Source organism: Populus nigra, chromosome 6, assembly GCF_951802175.1.
Source record: "Populus nigra chromosome 6, ddPopNigr1.1, whole genome shotgun sequence".
NCBI lineage: Eukaryota > Viridiplantae > Streptophyta > Magnoliopsida > Malpighiales > Salicaceae > Populus > Populus nigra.
In genome coordinates, this window is record NC_084857.1 from 8233129 (window position 1) to 8253966 (window position 20838).

The 20838-nt window shown below is 34.6% G+C and overlaps 4 protein-coding genes and 1 pseudogene across 4 annotated transcripts; 3 read left to right on the forward strand and 2 right to left on the reverse strand.

The window, feature by feature from the left end:
* The first annotated feature begins 1658 nt into the window (after positions 1-1658).
* On the forward strand, positions 1659-6524 carry LOC133696739 (uncharacterized; annotated as a pseudogene).
* A 2216-nt stretch (positions 6525-8740) lies between these two features.
* On the forward strand, positions 8741-10829 carry LOC133696828 (transcription factor PERIANTHIA-like). Its single transcript, XM_062119106.1, has 7 exons — positions 8741-8856; positions 9033-9136; positions 9275-9351; positions 9471-9668; positions 10285-10362; positions 10450-10531; positions 10636-10829. The coding sequence occupies exons 3-7, from the start codon at positions 9280-9282 to the stop codon at positions 10674-10676; spliced, it is 471 nt and encodes a 156-aa protein (XP_061975090.1). The 5' UTR covers positions 8741-8856; positions 9033-9136; positions 9275-9279; the 3' UTR covers positions 10677-10829.
* A 1330-nt stretch (positions 10830-12159) lies between these two features.
* LOC133696829 (uncharacterized) lies at positions 12160-12960 on the reverse strand. The gene is made up of 2 exons (XM_062119108.1): positions 12472-12960; positions 12160-12385 (listed from the first exon to the last, which is right to left on the reverse strand). The coding sequence occupies exons 1-2, from the start codon at positions 12848-12850 to the stop codon at positions 12345-12347; spliced, it is 420 nt and encodes a 139-aa protein (XP_061975092.1). The 5' UTR covers positions 12851-12960; the 3' UTR covers positions 12160-12344.
* Positions 12961-14281: 1321 nt separating this feature from the next.
* LOC133695772 (protein PLANT CADMIUM RESISTANCE 9-like) lies at positions 14282-16723 on the reverse strand. The gene is made up of 4 exons (XM_062117716.1): positions 16571-16723; positions 16367-16438; positions 15448-15657; positions 14282-14958 (listed from the first exon to the last, which is right to left on the reverse strand). The coding sequence occupies exons 1-4, from the start codon at positions 16683-16685 to the stop codon at positions 14882-14884; spliced, it is 474 nt and encodes a 157-aa protein (XP_061973700.1). The 5' UTR covers positions 16686-16723; the 3' UTR covers positions 14282-14881.
* Positions 16724-18051: 1328 nt separating this feature from the next.
* On the forward strand, positions 18052-19552 carry LOC133696699 (cell number regulator 2). The gene is made up of 4 exons (XM_062118966.1): positions 18052-18292; positions 18989-19060; positions 19163-19375; positions 19476-19552. Exons 1-4 carry the CDS (start codon positions 18052-18054, stop codon positions 19550-19552), a joined length of 603 nt encoding a protein of 200 aa, XP_061974950.1.
* The last annotated feature ends 1286 nt before the right edge of the window (positions 19553-20838 follow it).

Here is a 20838-nt window from a genome sequence, read left to right on the forward strand (position 1 = left end):
CTAAACATGACTGACGTGATATAATTTTTTAAAATAATACACTTAAGCTCTCAAACTTTAAAAACAACATAAATTAGACAATTTAGATCTCTTTAGATTTCAAGAAAATTAGTTTTGGTACAAAAATTTATTTGTAGTATTTTTTTTCAGTTTTTTGTTAAAGAGAAGGGTTGTCGGGTTTCGGGAACGAGAGAAAATGTCGTTGTTCAAGCCATTTTCAACCACCAAAATAGATTTTTTTTGTGTCCATGGATTCCATGAGATATGATGAGTTGCTAGATTCCGTCAATGAGAGAGAATATCACTGTTCAAGCTGTTTTCGTCCACCAAAATAGATTTTTTTATGTTCACGAGTTTCATGAGATGAGAGAGTTTTTTATGGTGGTTGTTTAAAACCTCAATGTCACCTAAAAAACAAATATAAATCGAGAAAGATAAATCTAACCCAGTTTGATTTTGTGGTTTTGAATATTTTTGGGTATTTTGAGTTGATGGATTTGTTAATGGATGTTCCAAAGATGTTGGCGGTGTGTTTTTTGATTGAAATAACTTAAAACTTTTTTTTATTTTTTGGACAAAAGAGGTTTGCCTTTACTTTATTTTATAGTTAATGTATTGTTTTTTTTTAAAAAAAAAGAGTGGACACCAACCCCTTTACAATATATAAAACATAAAACAAAGTTTAAGTGTGCAGACCTTAGCTTAAAGGCCTACCCACGTGCCTGAGCTTTTCCTTGCAATGACCGAGACATATTAGGCCATATGCTTGAGAGCTTTAGCTTATTTCTGGCTCTTTTTTGTTTTGTTTTTTAAAAATTAAATATAAATTCAAGAAAAAAGATTAATGATCCCGGTTGAACTCATAGCCCGGAGTACATGTTTTGACGTGTTGAGCCACAACATCCAGGCTATTTTTTTCTTTTTAATATTGCTTTACTTATTTGGCATATTTATTCTTAAATAATTTTAAAATTCATGTTTCAATTAACATCTATTATCGATTTTTTCTATTTAACCTTTTTTGATAAAGATTTTTTTTAAGGGAGTCATGTGTATTTGTTTTTTTTGAAAAGAATATTCTGATTCATTTATAATTTTTTAATATTTAATATAAATGAAGTTTATTTTTTATAATAAAAAATATTTCCAATATGTATTGTCATGCATTATATATATTTTTTCAATCAATTTAACGTGTGTCTATTTATATTATTGTCTGATTGAATAAATAATTAATTTTAATAAATAAATTCAGCAAGCACAACCTAGTAAATATTTTATTTAGCAATATTAAATATCTTGATCTATATTTGTCTTTTGATTTTTTTTTAAATTTTTTTTAGTGATTTTTTTCTCATTTATGATCATACATAGTTTTTAATTTATTTAACTACATGTTCACATAAAATTTTTAATTTATACATTTTTTGTACATATAAAAGGACGTCAAAAAATTTAATAAATATAATTTTTTTTATAGGAAAAAAATATCTGATCGTTGGTAGACTGTAGTTATAATAGCCAGTTAAAAACTAAACTCTGTTGGATTAAAAATTAAACTCATTTCGGTGCAGAATTTGACAAATAATAGCGCGTGGCGGCAGTGCATTTCCTTCTCGCAAGTCGCAAGACGGTCCAAAACACACAATAAGCACCATGTTGGCGAATCAAAGCGACTTCCTCCAACATTTCCGTTAACTCCAATTTCTCTCTCTCTCTAGCCGTTGAGTTTCAGTTTCCCCTCCATTTCGCGCAACGTTCCTCAAAATAAACACTGCCATTATTTAGTCTCACAACTCTCCATTGACCTTCCCCTCTTCCCTTGTCTCTCACGTTTCCAGTCTCCCCACCCTCTCCATTTACTTTGACAAAACTGTTTTCAATTTGACCTTCTCCATTAACCATGCTTTAACCATTCAACTCATCCTTCAAATCACTCTCTTTATCAAAAAAACGTCATGAACGACTCTCATAGTTCCTCCTTCGATTCCGCCTCCAAGGCTGCCATCGATCAGGTTCTCTTTTCATCCAACTCTCCAATTTCCTCTCTCTCTCTCTCTACAACAGTGTAATTTTCAATTTCGTGATCTTAAATAACGAGGCAGTGATTTCAAAATTCACGTTTGATTGATGTTCGATGTTTCTTACTTTGTTTTTATCAAATTTAGAAATCATTCAGTGTTTATGTTTCGGTCTCGAGTCCTTTCAGTATCTGTGCGAGTCCCGTACCACCCGGGTGGGACCAACATGTACCTGTACTGTACAACGTTAGTACTGGAGTTTTTCAGTTCAGTGGCCATTTTTAGTATATGTCGACACTAACGTTTGGATTAGGGAACAATTAATTTTGATAGCTCTTTTTTTTATATATAATTCCCTGTAACTTTGATTTAATTTTACAATTGATTACGGGAACAATTCTTTATTATTTTTTTACCATTTTAATGATTGAGAATGCTGAATTCGGATTTTGTTTGTTTGTTTGTTTTCTCTATGCTTGATTGTGGTTGCAGAATGTCGGGAGGAGTCGAAGAAATGGGAATGGTGATCAAACACTGGCGACCGATATACCACGCCACTGGCATGATATTTTCTGGTTAGGAGTCTTTTTGTTTCATTTGATGGGATTAGCACTTGCTCTTGCAGTTCTTGGGCTCAATAGGTTTAAGAAATCAGATAGGTTTAATTTCGATAGATACACTACTAACAAAACTGGCCCCGTGGGAAATAGTCATGGACTTACGGAAGATTATTGGCCAATGTATGGTCTTGGTGGTGGAGTTGGGACTGTACTTGGATGGGCTTGGTTGTTGTTGCTTGGTTTTCAGGCGAATCATATGATGAAGATCTCGGTGCATATTTTGACTACTTATCTTGCTGTGGTTAGTGTTTTGTGTTTCTGGAGCGAGCATTTTTTATGGGGTGTCACGTTTGCAATTGGTGCTGCTTTGCAGTTTTTATGTCATATCTGTTATAGACAGGTACGAGCTTGAAATGATATGGTTTTGCGTTAAATGTGATTATGGCGAGTGTCTGGTGCTTGTAAGGGGGTGTCCTCTGGCTCACAATTTCATTACTTTAGTGCAAAAGGTTGAAAAGTTCTAGAAGAGAGTTGTGCATCTTATGTTCATGCAGTAACAAGTTGAGCACTTAAATTTGAGTTTGAAGTGTTCCTTATTGCTCCTTGTCAATGTGCTCTCCTTTAATCATTGACCATTTTTGTTATACTGGCCTCTATATCAGTGCTTTGCTTGTGAATCAGTATATTATAAACTTACAATCTTCTAATTTAGTCAGATCAAAAGCTTTTAACTTATTGTATTGCCTTAGTAAATTTGAAATGTAGTTGATTATCTATAACTTTAGCCGGTGTAATCTTTAGAAGAATGATTTTATCGCCTAAATAGGCTAAAATTTTACTTATTTTTTCATTTTCATTAATTATTTTATCCATAACTTTTGGTTTTTCAATTCTCATGAAATTGTTATTACGAGGCTTTGAACTGTATAAGAAGCACACCTACATGAAAAATAGATTTTAGTGCAGTCCCTGCTAAATTTGTTTTGTGAAAGCTAAGATATATTCTTCTTCCTGGAGAAGACCTGGAACATGTCAATTTGCAGGGGTCAACTTTATTCTTCACCGTCTATATCTTAAAGCAAACGTGGTAATTATTATGCACTGTAGTTTCAGTGATTAAATCATGCGTAGATCATAAGTGTCTGGAGTCAAAGCTTTTTCTTTTTTTCTTTAAACTTGAATATTTACATCGAGTTTCACTATATTTTTTTCTCCCATATTCCTTTCCAACTGGTGAACTTGTAATGAAACAACCTACAGATCTATCATGATAGTGATAAAATTTAGAACACTATGCTTGTGCAATCATGCAGTAAATAAACTTTTCCGTAATGCCAAAGCAGATACAATATTTAGTTTCCTTTAAGGGTTCTATGTCTAAGTGAAAACTTGGATTTCTAGAAATCCCTCTGAACATTTGCTATTATTTCAGACTCCCATTTACCATGCTGGTGCTTCAAAAAGCCGTGAAAATGGTATGGAGCCTTCCTGAAGTTATGAGAGTTTCGCAAGCATTTATGCTAGTCATGCTTTTGTGGATGGGATTGTGGTCTTTTGGGGCAGCTGGTGTTGTGGCTTCAAACATCAATCTCAATGGACGCTGGTGGCTTCTTGTGGTGAGCTTGCAAGTTTTGCTCTTTATTCCATCTTTTGTTACTGGGATGAGAACTGCAACAAAGCTCTACTAGAACATCCCTTAGCTATAAGAGACCTTTTTAATGTTGTTAATTGCACACCCAGGTTTTGTCACTAAGCTTATTTTGGACGGGCGCAGTCCTCTGTAATACTGTACATGTTATAGTGTCTGGGATGGTGTTCCTTGTTCTTATTCATGGTGGCCGAGAAGCAGCATCAATGCCTCCCAACTCTTTGATGAAGTCTCTGAGATATTCTGTGACGAAATCTTTTGGCAGCATTTGCTATGGATCACTCTTTACTGCTGCAATTAGGACACTGCGGTGGGAGGTAGGCATGCCAAAATTTCCTTTTATCTAACTGTTTCGCTAGCCTGTTTCCAAGATTGATTTGCTTCTGTTTCTCCATTTTTTAACTTCGAAGTACATTTTAGATCAGGGGATTGCGGTCAAAGATAGGCAAGAATGAATGCTTGATTTGCTGTGTTGATTTTCTATTTCATCTCGTGGAGACTCTTGTCTGCTTTTTCAACAAGTATGCATACGTCCAGGTACTTTCTGTCAATTATTTGTGGCTTCAATGGCAGACGATGCATCGCTCAGTATAGAAGCCTCTTGTTTTCATGGAATTTTACTTTTACTTTTTGTTTTGAGTTCATTAGAACTTTGTTGGTTTGTCATCATTCATGTGCCATTTTTTGAAAATTTATACAAAAATTCACGGTATTGCTCCCTCCAGATAGCTGTTCATGGGAAAAGTTTTAACCGTTCAGCTAGGGATGCCTGGGAATTGTTTCAATCAACTGGAGTTGAAGCACTCATCGCCTATGATTGTTCAGGTGCAGTTCTACTGATGGTAACGCTTTTGGGTGGGCTCATCACCGGGACTTGCTCAGGTGTTTGGACACGTATTAAATGGGATGATGATAGAGTGACAATGGTGGGATCCACTGCAATGTTGATGGGAATGGTCTTGGTAAATTCTGTTTTTCATTGATGTCTCTTTTGGAATTGATAATCTATTTATATTCTAAAACTGCGTGTGGCATTTAATGGATGTGGAGTTGGAAGTTTTAAACCTTGGTTATTTTAGAAGTTGGGTTTCAGAATTATAACTTAATTGATGTGGCAACTTACCCATCATCTGGCCTCATGATCATCCAGTCCCTTTTTCTAGCTACTTCACCCCTAGTTAGAGTTTATCACTCATTCATGCACGCAGACGTGCGCGCGCGCGCACACACACTTCCAAATTTGATCTTGCTTGACATTTCCACTGTATGAAGTATCAATGGACAGCATGCGCTCTTCTTCTTCTCTTTCTTCTTCTTGTTGTTGTTGCAAAATCAAATTATGGAAATATAGTTGAGGGAAACCCTACAAATCTGTCAACTTATGGACGAAACCCTACAAAAACTAATGAAAGAACTTGATCCCAATTAAATATAGTTGAGGGAAATCAAACCTGAAATTAGAAGTTGAGGGATTAATTCTCAAATGAGTTATAAGTTTACGGGAGATGGCACCCTGCATGGTAAGGAGCATTCCATCAGCTTTCCCCTCTTTTATTTCATTATGCATATTATACGAGTAGTGATTTTCCATTATCCCCACACAGCAAATACCCCTTTACAGTTGTTGGGTTGTATCAATTAAAGGCTGACTTCGGCTCCATGCAATGCTGAAAAAAAAGTAAATGAAAGCCAACCATTTGTCAACCACAAAATTAGGAGGTGGCGTGCAAAAACACTAATCCACAATGAGTTGATTTTAATCTGAATCATGAACCATGAACCATTGACTGTGCTCTCATTCCTCCATGACTACCATTTATTTTATTTTGATGCTGGGTGAGTTCATCTGTATAGACATGCCATTTTTTTCCGTTGGAGCTTAAACAATGGATATGCTTGCTACAGGTTGGGCTAGCTATGGTGGTTGTTGAGAGTGCTGTTACATCCATATATATCTGTTACGCAGAAGATCCCCAGTTAATACATAGATGGGATGCTGAATTCTTCAACCAATTGTCTGAGGCACTACACCAGCGTCTTCAACATAGAAGTTCCCGGGCAAGGGAAGTATTGACCCAGAATCGATTGAATGTTGGCATACAGGAAAATTTCCCACTCTGACAAGCTTCGCCCAAGCAAATTTTGTCCAGAAACACGCACTGTAATTCGTTGTACTATATTCCATCGATCGAAGTTCTTGAATCATTTTGTTTTAGTTTAGTCTGGGACCTTGATTGCATAGAAATCAGAAGAGTTGGTAAAAAATCAATTGGAAGCTGCATTTATTCAGGTATAGCTTTTCCTCCTCCTTTTATTTTTATTTATTTATTTTTGGTGTGTGAAGTCATATACAGCTGAATGGCTGAAAAGCGGTTGAGTGGATTCCCCTTGTGGTCAGAATTCAATGATTCTTTAGGCTGAGGAGGAATCGGATTGGTTGTCTCCTAAGGAGCCGTATAATTCTAAACCCCATCTTCTAGTGACGTGGTTATATTTTGGAGTTAAAAACTTGGTGCATAGATTGCAGCTGCAAGCTCTTCCATGGTCATTCGGTCTAGTAGATAGCCATTTTTTAGTAGCATTGCTTAAGGGATACAAAAAGTGAAGGTCGTTTGCATCATCATTTTCTGGTCTCAGTTTGCTGGCAGATTGCTCAAAATCTCTATTTCCTCGCTGCTCTTGTACAGAATGAGATCTTAGAAATCCCATATTTAATGATGGATTTTTGCTTGTCTAGAGGGATATATAGTTTTACAAGACATGGTACAGATGTTCCTTCCAATCTTCATGGATTCATAAGTGGTATCGTTAACGGAACCCTCTTGGTCTCAGCTCAGCCATTGTGCTTTACAGTGGTTATTTTGTTTTTGGAATACATTTTCTTCTTTTGCATATTTAAATGTTTACCTTTATTTTCTTAAAAAAATAAAATAAAATCTTGGACCCCGAGCCGTCAATCTGGGATTCGTTTTTGCTCGTTGTGTTCGGTCCAATCTTGTCTACTCCTATTGTTTAGCCAAGGCACCACCATAATCTTACCACAGGCCCATGTAAGGCTAACATATTCAAGCCCAAGGGGTGCAAATGGCAAATTGGCCCGGGAAATGGAGAAATGGGTCGTAGATGAGAGACATTCACCGGAGATTTAAGAGGGCACGCCCTCCTGGCTAGGAAGAAGTATCGGAGATCTTGGTTCGCGTCGTGGAACTGGAATTCTTGTTTCGTGATCACTCTAAGCTGTGAAAATAACTTCAATTTTGATTCAAATAAATGTAATGCATCCTCTAAATCCTCGCTTGGAGATGAAGTGCTATTCTAGTTCTTAATAAAATTAGAATTGAAAAAAGTAAAAGTAAAATCTTATTTTCAAATGTAATATTTTTATATTTAGAAAATTGAAAAAACAGTTTCCATGTTCTTCAGAGTTTATTTATAAGTTTTTTCACTGTTTTTAAGAAAAGACGTGATTATTATATATATTTTTATTTTATATACAAATATTTTTTTAACGATATAAGTTATTAAAAATGATTTTTATATATATTTATAGTTAGTTAATGTAACGAATTTGATTTTTATTATAAATATAATATAAAAATCTTCTTTTAATTTTTTAATTAATAGTATAGCTTTTTCATGATAATTTTTTATTTATATAAAATAAAAATAAAGTTAAATCATTATAAATTCTTTGAACGTGGATATATAAATAATTCATCTTTTTGGTTGCATGGATGTATTTTTAGTCTTAGTTCGTAAAAACTTAATCCAATGATATTTACAACCATAAAACCAAAAAAAAAAAGTTTTCCATGTAAAAAACCAATACAATTATTTGTTTATTTAATTAAAGAGCATCATCAGGGCACAAACATAGCCTATGGAAATTTAATGTGGTGCTGTGTGATTTAGTTATGTTTTGCTATAACTATAAATTTAAAATTTTAAAAATACCTGGTTAATTATCCAACACTATAATTTTACATAGATTATACTAAAAACTATTTTATTGATTAATTACTATACACTATAATTTTCCATAAATCACATTAAAAACCTTTTTCCTTAGAAAACTCCTACTATGCCATACACACACGTACTTTGTTATTTTAGTTTTTTTTATAATTTTAGAATTATTGGTTATTTTTTAAAACATATATTAATATAAAATTTTTTATTTTAAAAAAAATTATTTATGATATAGCATATTAAAATAATCTAAAATAATTAATTTTTTTTTTAAAAAAAATTAATTTTTTTAGAAATATATTTGGAACACAATTTCAAACAACCAACCTCTTAGTATCTGTTTGAAATTGTATTTTTAACTATGTTTAGGTATATTTTAAAAACATATTTACCTTAAAAAAATATTAAATTAATATTTTTTAGTGATTTTTAATAATTTTAATATATTAATAAATAATAAATAATTATTTTAATATATTTTTATTATAAAAAAAATACTAACTACAATACGCACCTTGCTGGACAATCCTTTATAATAGCAAGACAAACATCTCGGGAGTCGTAGTAGTAAAAGCCAGCAAGTAGCGACACACGTGCAGAGCTTCAAAGCAGCGATTCCTCACCCTGAAATGTACTGCCACTCTTCCTTCCTTCTTCGGTACTCACTTTCTTCTGCTCTCCTTCATTTCAGTTCTTGGTTTCTATTGCCTACTGGGTTTTTAAGGAATGATTTGTGCAGTAAAAGATGATCATACCTATGTTTATTTATTCATTTGTTGTTTGGTTTCTCTTTCCGTTTGTTTTTATGTTGAGTGAAAAAAAAAAAAAAAACAGATAAGATATTAGTAGCAGGAATCAGACGCGTCTCGCGGATCTTGGAAAACTTCATCAACCAGTTCCTGTTTCTCCTCACGACGATGCTGTTGATTTAAGCTCAAGTATCGATCACCTTTTCTTTCTCTCTCTTGAAGCCTTGCTGTATAATAAAAGAATATATACTTTTTTGTCTATAGGGAACTCAGCTTCTCTAACCATTAGTGATTTTTTTATTTGTTTTTAAAAATAAAACTTTGTAGGCTCCATGTTCTGTCTAAAATCAGGCAATGTCACCGTTGTGTCCCATAACTTACCTTATGCAACTGCCTTGAACACGGTACAGTACACTTCCATCATCCTCACCCACCTCTTTCTTTTGCTGAACACATGACTTGTTGGTATTTATTGATTAATGCTGCTAATGTATTTTGCTTTTGTTTCTATAATTTGTTAAAGAGCATTGGGTCAGCAGAGATAGCAACAACTGGAGCAGGGTGCCTGGACACAGGGCAATACGTGTACCAGAAAGGGACTGGGTTTGATTCCTCGTTGGGAAACGGGCAGAGTTTTGAGAACTGGGGAGACTCAGGGATGGCAGATAATAGCCTACAGACGGACACCTCAACAGATGTTAATACTGATGATAAAAACCAGGTGTTTTTGTCGCTTTCTCTGTTAATTTGCTATTTTGCTCTGTTTTCTTGTTGTTTTATTTATGCCGTGTACTTTATTTGGTTTCTTAAAATGGGAATCTTTTTGTGAGAGGTGGTCTGCTTGGCAATTGAGGAATCGACCACTGTGTACTTGCATTGTATTTTGTGTTCAGCTTTTGCTTGGTTTTGTAGAATAATGTGCTTGAGTTAGGTCTTGGTGACGGGGACTTTAATTTACAGTAGATTTAATTTACACTCTGTTTAACTAACTCATGGTGCTTGAATTTTCCAATCCTATCGAATTTTTTTTCTCCCTTTTGACAAAGGTAGGAACCCGTCCCTACCTCAACCTCTCACTCTCCACACAAACAGGAAGCAGGCATTGGGGAGTGTTTAACCTGAGCTCTCCTGAATATGAGATCTCAAGTTTTAAAACTATGCACCATTGATCCACCTGTTGTGGTTAATTCAGTTGAATTTTAAAATTGTTTACTTGTATGCTCAGTTAATAATTTGGACTTTTCTAGTCGCATTAGTTGCTAAAACTAGGAATTACATCCTGCCTGACTTTTCGATATATATAAGCTTCTGATTGTGCTCTTGTTATGATTATGTAGCTTCGTGGAGTTCCGCATGGTGCAGTCATGGTTGTGAATTCTATGGATCAATCCAAGGGAAGAACTAGTGACCAAAAGGTTTTTTGACATGATGTTGCATTGGTGATTATGTTGCAGTATAGTTTAATTTTCGATGGTTAGGTTTCAAGTGTTTACTCCTTGCAGACGCAGACACTTCGAAGGCTGGCTCAGAATCGTGAAGCTGCAAGGAGGGGTCGACTTGGGAAGAAAGTAATGTCTTTGCTAGGTATGTTATATTGTTTCCTTATGCTGATGATTGGGATTCTTAAAATCTTTTTTCTATTTTTGGAATCTTGTTTTTCGAAGTCTTACATTCTCTTTATCTTTCAGTTTTGCCCTTGAATTCCCCTACTGTAGGAAATAACGATTGAAACTCGTGAATCTACAACAGACGCCCAACAACACTTGTGTGAGAGAAATTTCATTAGAAAGATTGTGCTGTTTCATCCATACCCTTCTAGCTTGAAGGGTACCATGTAAAACTCACAGAAAAATAATAGAAGCACACCAGTTCATATTCTGTACGAGGTGTCTCTTAATCTATATCTAGCTGTGAACCTGGTAAAAAAACTCTATGCTTCTTTTGCCAAGAACAACAGTTCACCCTGAGAATCAGAAACATATAATTTTGGATCTGAATTAATTGGCATTGTCATCGAGCTGACTTGCTACAGCAATTTTGAAGTGGATCATTTATAAGTTTGGAGGGTGTTTGGAAATATGATTGCGATTGTTTTTCAAATTGCTTTTTACTTGGAAATGTATTAAAATAATATATTTTTTATTTTTAAAAAATTATTTTTGATATCAGTGCATTAAAATTATCTAAAAATATTAAAAAAAAATTAATTTAAAAAAAAAATTTAAAATTTTCAAAAATACTTTTAAAAGGTAAAAATAAACAAGTTCTTAGGTTTTGGATAGGCATTTGTCCAGCAGCTTGAGAATAGTCGACTCAGGCTTACCCTACTAAAGGAAGAGCTTCAACGAGCACGCCAACAGGAGCAGGAAGTTTTTTCATTATCCTCTAGTGCAATGTGCTTGGAAGTGTCCTGTTTCTATTTAAGTACACAGGCTATATTTCTTTCATTCCTAGTTTTGCAAATTTTACTGCCGGTATTTTTTATTGCATCTGGATTTTGTGGGGATCATGGCCATCAATGGATGGAAATGGTAAGGGATTTTGGATATACCAAAATAGATTCAGGTCCTAATGTTGAGCACAGCTGAATGTCTCTTCCTCAAATGGTTTTAAATAGATTGTGAAATGGTTTACAAATTAGTTATATGTATGTTAGATTTTGGTGAATGCACGAACCATCTGTACTAAGTTGTTTATTCTTGAATACTCTATTGATATTTGAAATAGCTGTATTTCATGCCGCTAGACATTGGTTACATGAATCTTGCAATTTGGAGTGAGTTTGTTTTTACCTTTCCAATGAAGAAGTTACTTTATGGACTCAGTGACTTCATTGCTGCAGTAAATGCTTAGATGTGATGCTACCTTAAAAGATGACTTGAGTACCCCATGCATGTCATATTGTTTCTTGTTTGATCTCTTTGATTGTTGCTGGGTATTCCCCCCCCCCCCTCCCCAGTGTCAAAGGTTCTGCATCATATAGAAGTGTATGGTATTGAGAAGAACATATAATACTATAGGTCGAGAGGTTGCTGAGTAGATTTATCTTGCATGTGTCATTAGGCATGCCTTATAGCCGTGGATGGACATAATCGTCACCTCACGTTGCGACAATAGTGTTATAAGATAGCTAGTAATCTAATGATGCTCTGCTGTATAATTGACACCCAGAAATCCCATTTCTTGGTTATGATCCCACAGCTGGGGTGATGTTTAGGATTCATGTGGCATCATTGTTAAAATATTTCAATCGATTTGCATACATGTCGTTAAAGCACATCTCTTATTGTTGGTACTGTTACAGCTGTTGATTCTTTTACAGGCGTTATATTGCAACCTAAAACCCCCTATCAATAGCATGATCTGGGAAGAATCAAATTTAGCTATCTGCAATACTTCACTGGCTTGTGTATCGTCTCCTCACGTTATTCACTCTACCTGCAATCCAAATAAAATCATTTGTTGAGAAAATTAAATACTTTGAAACAGGTTCACCTGTTTAGAGAATCATGTGAAGCGCATACCACGCCTGTATCTTCTAGATTTCACAATTTGAGGGATGAATACCCCAGTTCCATTGCCATTAGATCTCCATAAGTTCTCAGGCCAAGTTGGTACCAAATCAGTTTTCTGCCTCTCCCACCAGTTGAAGTGGCTTCCTGGCTGTAATGTTGTAGGAAAACTGTTGGTTAAGCTGTTCGAGTCCTGTTTCCTTTGAATATCAACCAACCTGGAATGGTTTGTAACATCAACTTCTTCGTCGTCATCGGCGGTCAAAAGCAAAATCTGCTTCTTAAGCTCCGCATAGTAAACATCGCTGTACTCGACACCTTCGAATTCAAGATTAGGGTCTGTTCCCATTTGCCTTTCAGATCGAGTATGACTGCTACAATGAAACTCCATGGAAAGGTTTGAGTTGAAGATTTGGGATAGGATGTTCCGATGGAAAACCTGGGTGGGGTTTATATAAAGGAATCGGTAAGTAAGTTCTTAGATTGAGGTCAGGTCCACGTTTGAATGAAATATTTCCAAATGGACTCAAATAGTCCAGGCACATGGAATATCTCCGTTTTCTGTACGTTAATGGATGTCTTGTTCTGTTGGTTCTTGATTACGGCTCCGTTAACATTTTTCTTTTCTTTTCTTTTTGATGAAGAATCTCCATTAAATAACTAATATATGCATTTGCAAAGCCTTTAACCCGTGTGAATGATTATGACTTCAGGGTTACAGTAGGGAATCCAATGAATGTGAATGCCGCTGGAACCTGGGATTGATCTTATATTGGATTCACACGGCCTTTTTCTTTCCCCGCTGTCAAAGGGATATATGTGAACTCATTTGGAAGAATCAAAAGGCTTGTTGTCGACCATCGCAACTGGTAGTAATAATAATTTATTAGTCAAATGTTCAGACAGTGATTCCTGGACGGGTGTTCTTTTTTTAATTTAAAAATCTATTTTTTTTTTGTATTTTAAAAGTTTTTTCTTAAAAATAATTTTATTTTACATTTTTTCTTTGAATTATTTTTTGTTGTTTTTTTTTAAATTATTTTGATGTACTAATATTAAAAATAAATTTCAAAAAATAAAAAATATTATTTAAATATATTTCTAAATAAAAAAAATAAAATTCATTTTAAAAAATAAACAGTAACAAACGGCCTGTAAGATACAAGCCAGCAATTGACGGCAGCCTGTTGATTTTAATTGTCCAACATGTATATTGTTTTCATTGTGTCAGAAAGAAATAATACCAGTCTCCCGCATGAAAAATGCTTGAAACAAATGGATTTTTTTATAGTAAAATTAGCTCATTAAATATAAAAATTTATAGAATAATATTATTTTTTAAAAAAATCGATGAAATAATATAATTTTATCATATTGTTTTTTTGAAACACAATATAATTAAAATATGTTATTTTTAACTCAATTGATCAACCAATTAAATCTAATTACATTAATTGATTGATAGTTCCACACTGAAATTTTATAAATTTTTTCTTTCAAATATATTTATAAGTTAAAATTATCCATGTCACATCTGTAAAGTTAAAAATAAACTTCAATTAAATTCTAGAAAAAAATTATAAGATCTGCCACAAACTGAAAAATTTGGAAGGTTGAATTTACAAAAAATTGACGTTAAATAACGATTCACTGTTCATACCGTAATTCAATTTTTTTAGTTTATATTAATTTTATATTCCCGACGTGTTTTTAATTAAAACTCTTAATTTTCTGTTTAGTTTTTAAATTCGAGGGTCACAAGCAAGCACATTCCACAAAACAAAAGAAAAGGTAAGTGTACAGAAAGAAAAACCATCACGCATGAAATGGAATTGGAAAGTCTTGATGAAAATAGAAATAAAAATTAAAAAATCACAATCCACGCAGACGGACTTCCTTTAGCCCAACATTAATTAGTATTACAATATTTATTTTTAATCAACAAATTACACTTGGAATGTCTCAAGTGAAAGAAACCAGGAAAGAGGTAAGCAAACGGTCCAAACACAAAGATACATTACAGATACGGGAGGAATATAATTATAGTACAGACCCATAAGTCTTCTTATTCCCATAAATCAGTAACTATTGTTGGGCTATTTCTATCTTCTTTAACATGCAAATAAAGGTCCGGGGGGTAACAATTTGGCTAATTGATAAATGATCCCTCAAGTATTGGTCAATCTCAATTTAACCCTTATCTTTTGATTTTATGATTAGATCCTTCGAACTATCATGTCAAAACAATGCACCCCTTCTGCTTCGTCTGTTGCTTTGATCTGATGGCTCGAGAGATCAAAACTACAAAAAAATAAAAGATTAGAGGCTAAGTTGAGCTTGACCAATAATTTGAGGATTATTTTACCAATTAGCCTAATATGTTTCCTCCGAATAAATATAGCATGGGTCGCAGCCTGCAATATTAGCGATCCATGCCTGGCGCAACAAAGGGGGGTTTAAGTCCCTCTCGGTTCCACTTCTCAACATTAGCCTGCCAACCTTCAAAGTTCAAGATAACCACCATCAGGAATTATTACAGATCATTTTTAACGATAACAGAGAATCATGCAAAATAGCTCTATCCGTTGTTGCATTTTACACCGTCGACCCCATATTTTTAATTTCTTAATTTTCAGGCAGCCACGCTAGACTCCTCCCGGGTTAAAATCTTAGCTCACGATGCGCTCCATTTCTTTTGATACATTAATTCTTGAAGTACGTACCAGGAAAGTTTTAAGATACAAGTTTGTAATTCTATGCATTTTAAATTCATTTGTATTAATTTGGATTATATGCCATCTATTTTTTGTTGCTGTTGAAAATCAAGGCTTAAAACTAGGAGAAAAACTATATTAAACGAGGAAAAATAAATCCAATAAAATAATAATACAAATTTAACTGTGAAATGTGATTGGTTGGTTTGACCATCTACAACATATAATTAATTATATAGATAGGTCTTGCAGAAAGAGGAAAAGGGATAGTTACCTAGAGAGGGATCAGCTCCATGATTTTTGAGCTCTCTATACTCTTGACACAGAGAACATACACAACAGCAACAATGGACCAACCAATCCGCGCATGGAGCTTCTGGTAATGAAAGGAAACCTCGCAGCTTAGATCGGTAAATACCACCATATAGCCACTCACAGCCAATATGGCTCATGGCATAGTAGATGAGGCCTTGAAGTCGACATGCTGCTCATTCAAACGGAAGGAATGTAAGAATAGCTGTTGTTTTCAACAAGATACATACGACCTGGTACTGTGGAATTGTTAGATTTTGATGCTGGTGATGCTTTAATTTACTTTAAAAAACAACATCCCTTTTGTTTTTAGGAACATGGATTGTCCCTGCATCCACTTTTAAGTTCTGGCTAAAAATACGCAATTCGCGTTGTGATTAAGGGATTTATCAAAAATTATTTCTTACAGATTGACAGGGATTCAACCCTAATAAGAATAAGCAAGGAGGGATGACATGGCGGCTTCACCCACCTATCGCCTACTATCACCTCTTCTTGAAAAATAAATCTTAAACTCAAAAAAGTCTTAACCACGCTACTCTGGTAGTAGTGGATGTAGATTGGATGAGACATAACTCAAAAAAGGTTATGATATACAGGGTCACAGGCTGATAATCCAAAAGTGTTGGGTTAAGTGTTATTTTTAAAAATATTTTAATATTAGTATATTAAAATGATCTAAAATTACCAAAAAATTTTAATTTGAAGAAAAAAAATAAATTAATTTTTTTAAAAACACTTCTAAAACATAAAAAAAAATAGTTTTTAATGCTAGAGTACAAAGTACCCACGGTCCAATAAATCTTCCAATGAAAAATAAAATAAAAACTACCAACCATGCATATAGATTGAGAAAAATTGAATGAGATAGTAGAGCTCACATGTGTTTCCCCTGTCAAGGATCTCGGCTATCCGTCCAAATGTGATGCATGGACAGAAACAGGTGAGCAAACCTTCAGAAAGAAGGCAACAGACGTGTGATTAAAATCAGCAAGAGAAATAACAAGCAGACATTGTAAATGGAATGTATTAATTTCAAGCGACAAATTAAGTGTTTGTAATGTGGCAGCAGGATATATAATTACAGTTAGAAGGGTCATCAAAACAATTGCATATCCCAGTGGACCATTGCCCTTCAGGAAATTGTGAAGGTGGTGGAACAGCTTCAGGGTATTCAGTCCCTTCCCTCCTTGAAGCCATACTGCCCTTGCTTGGTAGAAATAATACTGCTGATGTAGGAGATTTGAAGACGGTGGAAGGGTTTGGAGGTGTAGCTTCCCATTTATAGGCATGTAGCCTGGCTCTCAATCGCTGACATTTTTGGAAGTCGATTTTGCGGGGAAATTCCTGTGCATAATTAATTAACTTCAAATAGTGGACTAATTATTATTTTTTGTTTTATTCAATCGTTTTGATAAATGTGACCTCACAAATGGTTGAACTGGCCATTTCTTAACTTTGTCATTCTCAAATGTATGCTTTCCTGGTTATTTCTTTCCTGACCAAGGGCAAAAGATCTGGTACGAGTTTTTCAGTATATACTATATATATAGTAGAGTAAGTTAAGTTATTTTTATTTTTTAATGTGTTGATATTAAAATTAATCTTTAATAAATAAATATAAATATTATTTTAATGTATTTCTAAATTAAAAATACTTTGAAAAATAATAATTCCTATAATACCAAACACCATCTTAATGTAGCTATTTATAAAAATAAAAGAGGAAAATTACGTGTATATAAGTATAACCTATTAAAAAAACAGTACACGAAACCTGCTAGGAAGATTCAAAAATTCAAAATCCTGACATTATCTTAATCAAGGTTAGTAAGAGACGCAGTTAGCCGAAAGATGGACAATTAATGTTTTCATTATTAAACTCATGAGATCAAGACATACGAGCACATACGTTTTCTACCTGACTTTCTTACGGTCAATGACAAAGATTGTGATATGATTCTGGACTTCTACGAGGTTCGCAGGAAATATCTAATTATTATATTATTTTTTCTTTCCAATTTTTTTTATTAAAATAGGCTCATTGATATATCTAAAGTTAAACCCACACTCCATATTATCAAATCTCTTGTTCAACCTAAATTTATCCCACATGTGGACCTCGCACGGTCTTCAACGTGGATTTGGGCTCCTCATTTAAATATTTTTTCCAGACATTCATAAATTAAAATCACATACATGAACATGTATAAAAACTTAAATCCCAATCCCAATATCATATTTCTATAAAAAATTCTCAATACTAGGAAAAGTTCTTGTGATGGTTTTAAAATTAAACTAACATTTTATATTAAGAAATTAAAAGGCTAATTTTTATCCACTAATTGAAGAACATTAAGAGAAAAATGGATGCACATGAATTCTTACAGGCTACTCAAAATAGCACACATTAATTTGATAAGTTCACGTATCATCAAATCATTTTCTAAGGAAAAAAAAAACGGTTGCTGACAGTTAATTTTTGAAGAGACACGTTCCTTTGCAATCTTCCTATTTAAATCAACTGTGTGGCACACCCTTCCCCTTCCTCACCCTTTGCAACGAAATGTATCCTTCAATTTCCAGTGAGTTCCAAAAGGAGCCATCACATGCAACATCATCGGCACCACCGCAGCCACATTTTTTCAATTTTGAAGACGCCGTGGCTACTGGAATCCCAGTCCCTTTAGCGAATCAAAATAATCCTGATCCAAGTCCTCCTCTCCCGGTCAACAATGCCAGCCATTCTATTTCTTCAGGGCCTTGGTCCACTAGTCTCTGTGGTTGTTTTAGCGATCTTAATAGCTGTGAGTACTTTTCATGTACACATACATATACAGTCATTATGGATCGATGAACCGTGTTACAGTTTTTAGATGTCACCAAAAGTTTATTTTCAAAGCACTTGTGTGGTGCCAATATTGCATGGTAATTAAGTTAATAACGTGTAAAAGTAATTAAGAGTGTTTTGTAGTTGATGGTGCTTGTAGAAACAATTAGATTCTACTACACCATTGCAATTCTAAGATTTAAAGTTTGTTTTCAGTGGATTTTCAAAATCGCATGAACGCTGGTGCCAAAAATCAGATTCTGAAGATTAAATGGCCATGTAAATCGAACCTGATGTTATACTTTTATACACAGGAATCCTCTTCAATGACATAAATGGTGCTATATATCATGTGTTTTTTTTTCCTCTTGCAGAAATTAAGTAGTGTCGAGAAATAAGTAAATTTTGAGTATTTAGCTCTTCAAATATAACGTGAACATGTATATATAAATCAGATGCGGTTAAATTAAGATTTCCAAAAATGCTAGTTGAACATGCATATCTTTTTTTTTTTTTTGGTGATTGAGATCTTACTTCAATTTGCCAAATCTTTTTCTACTAGCATGTAGTGTGATTTCTTCTGCTTTCCTTTCTCTCATTATTGTAGCCATATAATATTCTAGATCTTGCAAGGAAGAAGTATGAGTATTAACAACGGACTCTTGTCCTGCAGGCTGCTTAACATGCTGGTGTCCATGTGTTGCATTTGGACGAATTGCAGAAATTGTTGACAGAGGATCAACTTGTAAGTTCTGAAAATTTAAATGAATTTAATTAATGCTGATTACATTGGTCTTTTTTTTTTAAGAATTGACTGTTTCTTAACTAGTTAAGGTGAAATATGCAGCATGTGGAATGAGTGGAACCCTTTTTACATTAATACTATGTTTGACTGGGTGCTCTTGTTTGTACTCGTGCTTTTATCGATCTAAGTTGAGAGGGCAGTTTTTCTTGAAGGAAAGCCCATGCACAGATTGTTGTGTCCATTGTTTTTGCGAGGAATGTGCATTGTGTCAAGAGTATAGAGAGCTCAAGAACCGCGGCTTTGACTTGTCTATTGGTGACCCCCTCCCTCCTCTTTTTTGGAGAAACTAATAGTGTTGTTCTGTTTTTCTCTTGTATTTTTATCTGGCTTACTTCTTCTGTTTCTGATGGAAAAGGATGGCATGGGAACATGGAAAGGCAGAAAAGATTGGCTGCCACTGCTCCTCCAACTGAAGAAAGGATGATGAGATGACTTGAAGGAAGGGAAACCAATTATAATGCTCCAATTTTATTTATTTTTTGCTCCCTAAATGGACGAACTTTCTTACGATTTTATTCTGCACATTGAGCACTTGCCTTTGTTACGTGGAAGATCCGTAAATGTATAAGAAAGTGCAGCACCACCCTGTAATTAATGCTCAAGTTTTACCTGCAAGTCCATAAAGAAAAAGGTTATGCGAAGAGGATTACGATATTTGGGCTATGTTTTCAAACAAAAAAGGTTCGTGTAGAGGCTCCCGCCTATAAAAATATTCCAAGTGAGAAATGCATGCAGGTAACTCTATGTGTTGGCGTTTTGTCATCAGAGCAAATTGAACCAAGACATCAGCCAATCTTAATAATCCTCTGTTTCGTAAGGGGAGCAAGCTGCATATTGTTAATCCTTTTGGGCTACCATAACTGATTGCTCTATATATATGTTGAGATACTGTTAGTGTTGGGTTATTCCCGAATTCAAACACACAAATTTACGTGGTTCGGCAACTTGCCTACTCCACGGAGCTACTGGTTTGTATTAATCAAGTTTAGAAACAATACAAACAAGAAAATAAGGAGGAGGAGAAAATCTTCTCTACTCAACTCAAGCTCTCTCTCACGTTTTTTCTCTCTGTGTTTTCACTCTTCTCTGCGTTCTTCACACACCAACACACCAGCTCTTCACTGAGCATACATATATATTAAGCTAGAAGAGTGAAGGGCATAAATCATGCCATGATTTATGCCCACCGCTTGTGTCCACCATGTGCCAAGTGGGAGATTAGGTATTCCCACTTGCATATGGTGGGACATTGTTTGTCTTCCACTTGCTAACAATCTCCCACTTGGAGACAAACAATGAAATCATCTTTTATCCTTGAAGACCAACTGAAGTTTTGCACAACTTCAGTTTATCAAGTGTAACTCCTTTGGTTAACATGTCGGCTGGATTCTTGCTTCCGCAGACCTTTTCTAGCAGTAATTGCTCCTCATCTAGCAATTGTCGGATGAAGTGATATTTGATCTGAATATGCTTAGTCCTGGAGTGATATGCTGGATTCTTGGCAAGGAAGATTGCACTCTGACTGTCGCTATACAAAGTACCCTTTCCATTCATCTTGCCCAATTCTTTCAGAAAACTCTGCAGCCATACGATCTCTTTTGCAGATTCTGAGACTGCAACATATTCAGCTTCTGTTGTTGAAAGAGCGACGATCTTTTGCAAGGTAGAACTCCAGGAAACAGCAGTACCTCCTAGAGTATATACATATCCTGTAGTGC